We start from the raw sequence: 11,049 nt of genomic DNA on the forward strand, positions 1-11,049 counted from the left end.
GAGAGGTCATGTGTTCAGCTTGGATAACACCCTCCTCCATAATCCTTGGGATATACAGTCAAGTACAGTCATTGAGAGGAACAATGAACATCTGTTGGTGGGTTTCCTGAGGCCAGGTGTTCCCACAGCCCATCCTCGGGAAGGCCAGAAGGCAAAGATATGCATGGAGGTAAATGGCTCTTGACCATTAGGTCCAGTCGTGGCTGACTCTGGGGTTGCGGCATTCATCTCACTTTATTGGCCGAGGGAGCCGGCGGACAGCTTCTGGGTCATGTGGCCAGTATGGCTAAGCCGCTTCTGGCGAACCAGAGCAGTGCACGGAAACACCGTTTACCTTCCCGTTGGAGCGGTACCTATTTATCTACTTGCACTTTGAGGTGCTTTCAAACTGCTAGGTTGGCAGGAGCAGGGACTGAGCAATGGGAGCTCACCCTGTCGCAGGGATTCGAACCGCCAACCTTCTGATCGGCAAGTCCTAAGCTCTGTGGTTTAATCCACAGTGCCAACCGTGTCCCTTAGGTGTTAGGAACTTGATCTGATAGGTGGTAGGAACTTGATCTGATAACCGGGGCAAGTTGATGAACTTGGGTAACCTCACAACTCCCCTCCCTCCTTGTGACATAATGATGATGTATCAGTGATGTATCAATGATGGTTCTGGATATGTATTCTGGGTAGGGAGGGAAGATCTTCAAAGAGCTTGTAACCCATGTTCCAGGTTCTTACTGTAACACTCTTCCATTTTCTTCTAGTTCTGAGGGTGAGGGATGGGGAGGGGCCTCACAAGTGAAGTAGCCTAGGGCCTCTCTTCATCTAAATCCGGCCCTGCCTCCTGTTCCCCCCCCCCGTTTGAATAGAAAACTAATTGGGCAAAGAGAAAAAAATATTTAGCCAGCAAGCAGTTCCTTCCTGTCATTTTTCTTGTGTAGGCTGCACCATGCTCAGATTTGGTCTTAGAGTAGTTTGGTGTATACTTTACTGGAGGATGGGGAATGGACCAAAAGACAAAACGCCACTGAGTGTTGTCATAGAATAGAATCATAGAATCATAGAGTTGGAAGAGACCACAAGGGCCATCGAGTCCAACCCCCTGCCAAGCAGGGTACCTTTATTCCTTGAAAACTCTCATTTGATGAAATAGAGAACTGTTCCTTTGTCACCTTTCTTCTTAACAGAGTGCCTGCTTGCTTATTTATTTATTTATTTATTTGCAGCATTTCAATGAAATATAGCAGTATGACTATAAAAATATTTTGATCACTTTAAACAGAAAGCAAAGGGTTAAGAATTCTATCACATTCTATCTATTTTTCTTCTTTCCTCTTTACTGTCCTCTTTACTGTTTATATTTCGCTATTAAATAAATAAGCACATCGACAGCAAACGCGCTGGATAAACTGCGGGAACTCTCCGTGCCATCCGAATTACCGAAGCGCCGGGGAAGTCAGGGCACGAAGGTCTGAGGACCTCGGGCCCGACGGGCGGGCGGGCAAGGAGCCCCACTCCGGCAGGGGAAGGGCGCTCGCTCGCTCGCTCGCCGAGGATTTGTTGCTTCAGAGGGAGAGCAAGAGACATCCTCGCCCGGCGGCAGGTAGTGGGAAGGCGGAGGACGAAACGGCGAGCGGGCCAGAGAGGCCAGCTGGAAACCCAATCGCAGCCTGGCAGCCTGGAGGGGGGCTTTCACCCTGCAATCCATTGGTGGAGCGCGCTGTCTTTTATGCGGGACGCGGGCTGATGAAAGGACCTGGGCGGCTTCTCTCCGCAACCCCCCCCCTTTCTCCTACGTGAGCCTCTGGGTGACCCGGGCGCGTCACGTGTTGTTTTGCTGTTGGCAGAGGAGAGCGGAGCGCGAGAAGTTCCCTGCTGCTGCTGCAGCTGCATCTCTGGTCCTCCGGCGAGGAGCGCGCGCAGCACCGAAGGGCCAGAGCGAGCGAGCAAGCGCGGGCCGCAGCGGAGACCCGAAGCGGCCGGGGTGGGGGACGCGCGAGCTGCGGGCCTCGCACAAGCGCTGCTCGGAATCGCCGCCCCGGAGCGGGAGAGGGGATGGCGAGTCCCCCCGCGGCGGAGCTTCCCGACCGCCCGCAAGGCGGCCTCAACCGCAACAACAACAACAACAACAACAACCAGCAGCCGCCGCCCGAGCAGCCGCCGCCGCCGCCGGGCGTGCGCAAGTGCGGCTACCTGCGCAAGCACAAGCACGGCCACAGGCGCTTCTTCGTGCTCCGCGCCGCCAGCGACGAAGCGCCGCCTCAGCCCGCCCGGCTGGAGTACTACGAGAGCGAGAAGAAGTGGCGGAGCAAGTCGGCGGCGCCCAAGCGCTCCATCGCGCTCGACTCTTGCCTCAACATCCACAAGCGGGCCGACGCCAAGCACAAGCACCTGGTGGCTCTGTACACGCGCGACGAGTATTTCGCGCTGGCGGCGGAGAGCGAGCCGGAGCAGGAGGCCTGGTACGTGGCGCTGACGGAGCTGCTCCGCGAGAGCCAGCTCGCCGGACACGACTCCCCTCGGCGCCAGCCGCCGTCGGCCTCCCGCGAGGAGCCGCCGCCCGGGACCTCGCCTTACCGCGAGGTGTGGCAGGTGACGCTGAAGCCCCGGGGCCTCGGGCAGAGCCGCAACCTCGCCGGCGTGCACCGGCTGTGCCTAGCGGCGACCACGGTGGGGCTGGTGCGCCTCAACTGCCAGCGGCCCTGCGTGACGCTGCAGCTCATGAACATCCGCCGCTGCGGCCACTCGGATAGCTTCTTCTTCATGGAGCTTGGTCGCTCGGCTTCGACTGGGCCCGGCGAGCTGTGGATGCAGGCGGACGACTCGGTGGTGGCGCAGAACATCCATGAGACCATCCTGGAGGCCATGAAGGCGCTGCGGGAGCTCGCCGAGTTCCGCCCGCGCAGCAAGAGCCAGTCGTCGTCATCTTCATCCAGTTCGTCATCGTCCGGCGCCAGCGGAGCATTGGCGGCCGTGTGCAGTCGACCCATTTCGGTTCCCGGCCGCCGCCATCACCACCCGCCCTCTCTGACGGCGCTGCCCCCCAGCCAGGCCGGGCTTCTCCGCCGGTCGCGTACAGACACTCTGGTGGCGGGCAGAAGCAGTGGGAACCGGAGCCGGACTGCGAGTGAGGGTGACGGGGGCAGAGCTGGTTCACTAGCTGGCAGCCCCTCGGGGTCCGACGCTGGAGAGCCCCCGCTCGGCCGCTTGCACACGCCTGGGGCAGCCAGCTGCAGGCTCGGGAGCCAGACAGCTGTGCCGCCCGGTCGCTCCCTGGCTTTGTTGTGCTCCCCCTCCTTGGTTACAAAGCTGGCTACAGAGCCAGGCATGTTCTCCCAGCACCCTTCCAGCAGCAGCACCTCCGGCTCCCCTAGCGATCCTGCTAGCTTCCTGGCCTTTGAGGAGTTGGGTCCAGCCATGGACCCTTCAACAGCTAGTAACCACAGCAACACACCAGAGACTCCTCCTGACCTGCAGCTGGATGGCTACATTGCCATGGAGCGGGGACACCTTTGTTATTGGCCCTACATATGGGAGAGCGCTGGAGGAGACAAGGTTCCCAGGAAGCGCACTTACTCCCTGACAACACCAGCATATCGACACCCCATGCCAACTCTTCTCTCCTCTGCCTCGCTGGATGAGTACACACTCATGCGGGCTACCTTACCAACACCAGGGGCCCCTTCAAGGGGAACCTATACTCCTTACCCTGAGGACTACTGTGATGTGGACATTGGCTCTGGCGGAACCACCAGCAGCAGTAGCAGCTCACATCTAGGTCGCAGTGGTAGTGGGGAGGAGGGCTACATGCCCATGAGCTCTGGGGGAGCAGCTGTTTTGCCATTGCAAGGTGGTCCTGGTGGTTATATGTCTATGAGCCCCACCAGTGTGTCAGCCCCACAGCAGATTTTGCATCCTCACTCCCACAAGATCAGCAGTGATAACTCCCTAGATGACAGTGACTACATGCACATGTTGGGTACTAAGTTATCTGGGGAGAGTCTTGATGGGAGAATGACCAGTGGTGACTACATTGACATGTCCCCTTTGCTGTTGCCTCCTGTCTATGGATCTGCCTCACCTGTGCCCTCTCCTGATGGCTTTGCAGGCCAGGGGCTGAGGGGCCAGACCAACAACTTCTATAACCCACTATCTCATGCCTGCCAAAGCCAGCCAAACTCTCTGGGTGAGAAAAAGAACAGTGACCAGTATGTGTTTATGAACTCGCCTGTAGAGAGATTAACTCTCACACCCAAAGGGGAGTCCTTCCTTGCTATCTGCAACCACACAATGATGCCTTCAACCATTTACTACAGCCAAACTGAGAGCTCTCTTACTCCCTACATGAATGAGCAACCCCCTACAAATGAATCACAAAGTCCCTGTGGAGAGTATGTCCACATTGGATATTCACTAGCCTGTGGCAGCTCAGCTTCCTCACTTGGCTCTGGGTTGAATGAGCACAATGATTCCCTCATCCCCAGCTATATGAACCTCAACTTTGATGGGTCACAATCAGCAGCTGCGGAATCCTTGGAAGATGTGTTGATCCCAGGATCTTGCCCCAGCCCTGGGCAACCTAACAAACATTACCTAAAGGTTGAAATGGAGACAACTTTTACAACAGCCACCCCAACCCAGCCCATTTTACAGAAGCCAGAAAATGTTAATGTAAGCAGCCCTGTTACTGAATTGAAGCAACTTACACTTTCTGGGGTGCAGGCCTTCATCTTTGCCAGTCCTCCTCCTGATCCTAATCATGGAGCCAAAGTAATCCGTGCTGATCCTCAGGGACGAAGGAGGCACAGCTCAGAGACTTTTCCCTCTACTACTACAGTGACGCCTGTTTCTCCTTCCTTTGCACACAGTCCCAAGCGACACAATTCTGCCTCTGTGGAAAATGTGTCCCTCAGGAAAAATGGCTTGTTAGAAGAGCAGACCAGCAGCCCCATGTGCCGGGAGACCTCAGCTGGCTTCCAGAATGGCCTCAACCACATTGCTGTTGATGTCTTGGAAGGAGACTATTTGGCAAGTGGTGGCCAAGGCAAGCACAAAGGCAGACACCCCTGTAATGAAAGTATCAATGGTACTTACACCAGTATAGACTTCTTGACCCACAATTTGAAAGAAGTCTCTTCAGTGAAAGGTAAGCTTCCTTACTTTAACCTTTTTTTCTTTTTTTGTGTGGATAATGGATTGAAACACCATTATGCCCAGAGCTTCTGAACGTGATCAAACTTTGGTGTCTCACAGAGGTTTTTTTTTATCTGTAATGAGAGCTCTTCCAGTTCAATCTTTCTTGCTACAGTAACACCTTTAGGCAGGATTTCTGTGCCCACTGACCTGGGAGTAGGGGGACTTCTAACCAAATAGGAATATGAGTGTCCATAATAGCTCCCCTGTACTGGGCTGTCCTAGGAGGAAAGAACTACAAAGTAGCTTCTCAGACATCCCTCACAGACTGCTATGTTTGTAGGAAAGTCCTTTGGGGGGGGGGGGGTTCTCCTGAAATCCTGCTTTCCCAAGAGGACTGAACCTCTTCGGTTCTAGTCTGCAGTATTTTGTTGCAGGTCTAACTTAAGAAGAGTTGACCTCTAAAAGCCTAGTTTTGATAAAAGGTCAAACCAATGAGGTGACTTAAAAGGGGTTAAAGCAGTGAGGTGAAGTGGCCCCTGTAACAGAAGGATGTGGGATTACAGAGTATTACATGCTGCTGCAAGATCCAAGTTTGTGGCAAGTACTCTGGTGAGAGAACTCCAGCAGTTAAAATCACAAAATATGCCAAAGTGGCATGGAAACATAGACTCTTTAAAATATGCTCTTGTCAGTTCCAAAGCTTCCCTCTTCTTCCAGCATAGTAAAAAGCCACACATTTGGCAAGTTAAAAATGGGTTTATGTGCTTTAAGATTTTAATAACTTAATTAAGATTTTAATAACTTAATTACCTAGTTCTAGGAGCTGTAGTTGATGAGCCCATGAAGCAATGTGGTCCTCATGCTTGAGGAACATTGTACAGAATTTTGGCGGCTTAGGCATGCTGGCCACATGACCCAGAAGCTGTACGCCAGTAAAGTGAGATGAGCGCCACAACCCCAGAGTCGTCTGCGACTGGACCTAATGGTCAGGGGTCCCTTTACCTTTACACACCAAGAGAGTAACAGGCAAAAGTAATGCACCAAGGACATCTTCTACATGTTGGTAGTCTGTGCCCTCAGAGAACTGGGTCATTCTGAACTTGTAACTGAGTAGTGAAGGAGCTTTGTAGTGAACCTGCATATTTATTTGCCTAGAGTTTAGTGATGCCTTTACTTTCTCTTTCTTTTCAGAATGAAGAAACCAGTATTACCACCACGAAAACTGCTTGATGAAATTTAAAACATTTTAAAATTCTAATACAGTACGCTTTTTTCAGTTCCATGGTTCTCATGGAGGGGAATTATCCCATCTCATTCACTGAGTTTGCAACACTGTTTGCATAAACTATGCTTTAGAACTTTGGACCTCTTCAGTAGGCTGACTGAGTGAGTGCCATTTTCCCCCCCAGCACAGTTGACTGTATTTATTTTTCAGCATGTTAGGAGGTTGTGTTTGCAACTGCTACAGCAGTAAAATCTGGTTTTTTACTGGCACCCTTTCAAACCTCTACAGCACTACCTCAGTTAAAAATGAAACTGGATTTGTAATGCTGGTGTATAATGGCTGGCAATATCTTTTATCTCTGAGCTGAGTGTTGTCATCAGCCTTAATGATCATATCAAGAGTCCTGCTGCTGCCTGGTTGCATCTTAGCCACTGGCTCCTCTGTTTAGTTAGCAGGCAAAGTGCAGGATAGGAACTGAAAAATTTAAGCCAAAACTAACTTTAAAGTTTAGGCTTCTTATCAGAATATTTATAATGGTTTTAAAATATGTAATGGAACATAATATAATTAAACTATACTAAGATATTCTTTACCTTGTGACATAGTTGTATAATTGTGTCTGTTTAGTTTTTTAACTACTTCAGGAGTACTTAAGGTCTTCTGTTTGTATGCTTTCATTTGTCAGCTAATCATGATATTAGTTGAATTTCTTGTAACCAAAACCAGATCAACATGCTAATAATGGAAGTCTGTTTGTTGTTTTTGGACCAACCGAATATGTTCAGAACATAATAATGCACTTCATTTTAAAAGACCTCTTATAGCAACAAAATTTTTCATTAAAAGAATTTGGGGAGAGGGCAAAAACAAGTTATTCTAGAAATTCTCACAAGTATACGTAGTGAAAACCAACAGTGTCATAGCTGCTCTTTTATATAAAAAGGTAAAGGACCTCTGACCATTAAGTCCAGTCACGAATGACTCTGGTGTTGCGGTGCTCATCTCGTTTTACTGGCCAAGGGAGCCGGCGTTTGTCCGCAGACAGTTTTTCCGGGTCATGTGGAAAACCGGGTCATGTGGCGAAACCAGAGCAGTGCACAGAAACGCCGTTTACCTTCCCTCCAGAGTGGTACCTGCACTTTGACATGCTTTCGAATTGCTAGATTGGCAGAAGCTGGGACAGAGCAACAGGAGCTCACCCTGTCGCGGGGATTTGAACCGCCAACCTTCCGATCAGCAGGCCCAAGAGGCTCAGTGGTTTAGACCACAGTGCCACCCGCATCCCACTCTTTTATATATGTCACCCCAAAAGCTTGCACTATGATGGGTTATTTTTCACTCTCGTTACTTCTAACCTCTATTTGTTTAAAGAGACTCTTAAAAAAATTATAATGATTTCAACTCTTGTCTGAGTCATAAGAAGTTTTTTTTCTTGAGAATTTTCTGTACTGTGTTATCAGAAACAATGTATTACATGTTTATTGAGGTAGACAAAGCATCTAGTGTCTTATTGCTCAATTAAATGGAATGCACACTGCTTCCATGCTGAGCATTGGAATTGAGGATTGTATAATAAGAGATATCTGAATGTAATCTCCACCCATTTAGTCTTCCTCTGAGGGCATGGGAAGGGGAATATTATAATGCTTCTGCTAGTAAAATGATTGAAGTATCAAAAAAGATTACTTTTAGTCATATCTGTTCTCCTAAACACCCCACCTTTCTGCCTGAGCAAGATGGTTGATTATAAAGCTGATGAGGAACACTGAATTGCTGAAACCAAAATGTTATTGCCACAATGACGAATTTAGCCAGACAACATCTAAAACAAGGGAGCTTGAATATACTATAGTGTACATTTCACAAAAAGCTTATGCAACTATTTATGTTCCTAGTTTACAATGTGGAACCAAAAGTCTGCTACAACTTTGCAGTGTGTACTGATTGGTTCTTTGTACACCTTGCCTGGTTTTGATTTCTAAAAGTTATAAGCAGTGTTTTATTTTTTGATATGTAATTGTTTCTAGTTATCGATGTGTTAAATTATTTCTTGCCATTGTGACAAACACTTAGCTTACCTGGCTTTGTCTTCCAATGTGCACTCTGTATATAGGAGTAAATCAGTGATGCTGCTAGGGATGAGAATACATGGAACTAGAATAGTATTTAATCTTTACTGACCTTGGCTGCTCTTGTTAATAGAAACATGCAATAAAATATGTTATTTATTAAAGCAATAAATTCTTTGAGGACCTGTTCTTTGTAGAGATTTCTTGTCTATAAAATTATTCTTTATAGTTTGTTAAAATTTATTTTTATAGCTTTTCTTTTTACAGAAGTAACTCTTCTCTCCCTCTGTAACTATGATGCAGAACAGAACAAACCCAAAGAAAGTTGAGCCCAGATGATCCAATACAATAGAAGAAAAAATATCACACCATTAGGAATCAAAGCAGTCAAAATATTTTACATGCTGTAGGAAGTCCCCTGATGTCCATCTTGTTGATATGTGTAATAAAACAATACAATTCCACCATGAATTTGTCTGCCCCCATGACATTTTTATCTTATCTGCCACTTTTTGGTACCATGTGATAAGAGTTGCCCTTTCTAGTCCCATCCAAAATCTGTTAATCTGCATTCAGGCCACTACCAGAAAATATCCATTTAATGGTTTAAAGTGAACATTCAAGTTTTAATCTAGAAACAAATTCAACAGAGCCTTTTGTAGGCATTGACTAGTAATTTTGTGGATCTCTGTAAAGATAGAATCTAAAAATATGGCAAATTTGTTGCAGGAAGGACCCCTTAATTTTACACCTCCTCCAATACTCTGTCCCCATCTCAGTTATTAATAACACATTGTATAACATTATATAATCTTAGAAACATGGCTATTTTCTTTCTGCATTTCTACATCAGGCTTGTAGTAGTAGCAAGTAGTAGCAAGCAAGTAGTAGGTCCTCTGCATGGAGAAGATGTAGAAATGCTAATGGGTGACAGACAGTGAAACTGCTCAATACCTGTGTTGTCTCTGTCTTCACCCAAAAGGAAACTGATGATAACAACAGATGATGCAAGGAAGGAACTGTAGCCCAAGATAAGGCTACTTTAGCTACTTTAAATGAGTTACAGGGCCTCATGAGCTGCTGCTGCTTCATCTTTGGCAATCACTCATAGCCAAGTAAGATTGTCTTCCATGAACATGGTCTTAACAGTGAGTTGGTAATTCTGGATCCACACGTCCTTCCACAGTGGGACATAGGTTTCCGGGCAGGAGTTGGTCACAGTGAGGGTTTGCCAAACATTACTTCCTCTTAGCACGTTTCTCCCTTTCTTCCTAAGTTTGAGCATCTTCAGAGTCCATAACACCTTTGGTAAAGGCTGTTCTCTAATTGGAGTGCTCACAGGCCAGTGTTTCCCAGTTGTCAGTGTTTATAATACATCTTTTTATATTTGCCTTTAAACCTCTTTTGTTGAAAGTGCATTACACTTTCCATTTTTAAGTTTGGAATAGAATAGTTGCTTTGGAAGACTAATGAGGCATCTGAACAACATGACCATTCTAACAAATTTGATGTTGAAGAATCATTGCTTTAACACTACTGCTTCCAGTACACTGTCTTCCCAAGTGATGTGTAACATTTTTCGGAGACACCATATCCATGTTTCACAAGCATACAATAGCTTTGTAAACAAGCATTTTGATTTGCCTGCAAATGTCCCGATCCTCTACACTTCATTTGGGAGAAAGCTGCACTCGCAGAGCTCAGGTGATGCTGGATTTTGGTATCAATGTGGAAAGATAACTGCCCAGGTAGGAAAAGTGATACACACTTTCCAACATTTGTGGTGCTGCAGAGGGGTTGTTTTGTGCTTGTTGTTTTGTGCTTTTTGGTGCAAGCACTTTGGTTTTGCGGATGTTGAGCAATAGGGCAAGCTATTCGTAAACTTCTGCAAAGGTAATGAGGATGGTTTGGAGGTCATCCTCTGAGTATGCACACACTATGTCATCAGCATACTAAAGCTCTATGACGGAAGTTATGGTAACCTTACCCTTTGCTTTCAACTTACTCAAAGAGCTTTCCCTCTTTTGATATGTTATTTCTACTCCGTAGGGGAGTTTTCATGGCAATGAAAATAATAGAAGTAGCAATTTTCATGGCAATGAAAATAATAGAACACAACCCTTGTTAACACCTGAGGCCACTGTGAATGGTTCGCTTTGAGAGCCATTGTTATCTGTGATTGTTGCTGTCATATTATCACGGAGGAGCCAAAGGATGTTCACAAATTTATATGGGCAGCCAATTTTCAGAAGGACAACCTACAAGGCATTACGATGTACGGTGTCAAAGGCCTTAGTCAGGTCAATAAACAACATGTAGGGGAAGTCCCCCCCCCCCTTAGTGGCACAGTTTCTATCTTTTTGCTAGATCTGAAAGGCCTTCCTTTCAATCTCACTGTCATTCTTATGAAACCAGTCCTTGATTTGGTACCCAACAGGCTACAATAATAGATGTTTTTAGCATTGTCCAGTGTTCCTCGATGTTATCAAGGAACTCCAAAAGCAGATGGTCCTTAAGAGTTGTTTGGAAGTGTAATGGTTCTCGGGGTTACTCGTGCGTAAGCCTGTGCCAACACCCGGCTGGGTTGCCTGAGTGAACCTTTCCTGTCCGGACAGTCACTCACCCGTGGCT

The 11,049-nt window shown here is 47.3% G+C and overlaps 1 protein-coding gene across 1 annotated transcript; it reads left to right on the plus strand.

Annotated features, from left to right (window-relative positions):
• The first annotated feature begins 1,157 nt into the window (after positions 1-1,157).
• Positions 1,158-8,598, plus strand: IRS2 (insulin receptor substrate 2). Its single transcript, XM_082215745.1, has 2 exons — positions 1,158-5,134; positions 6,316-8,598. Exons 1-2 carry the CDS (start codon positions 2,044-2,046, stop codon positions 6,318-6,320), a joined length of 3,096 nt encoding a protein of 1,031 aa, XP_082071871.1. The 5' UTR covers positions 1,158-2,043; the 3' UTR covers positions 6,321-8,598.
• The last annotated feature ends 2,451 nt before the right edge of the window (positions 8,599-11,049 follow it).

This window comes from Podarcis vaucheri (assembly GCF_965113315.1).
Source record: "Podarcis vaucheri genome assembly, chromosome: 3".
NCBI lineage: Eukaryota > Metazoa > Chordata > Lepidosauria > Squamata > Lacertidae > Podarcis > Podarcis vaucheri.

What these genes read in the sequence shown, in the direction of transcription:
- IRS2 (XM_082215745.1), top strand. Translation starts at nt 2,044, where the DNA reads ATGGCGAGTCCCCCCGCGGCGGAGCTTCCCGACCGCCCGCAAGGCGGC.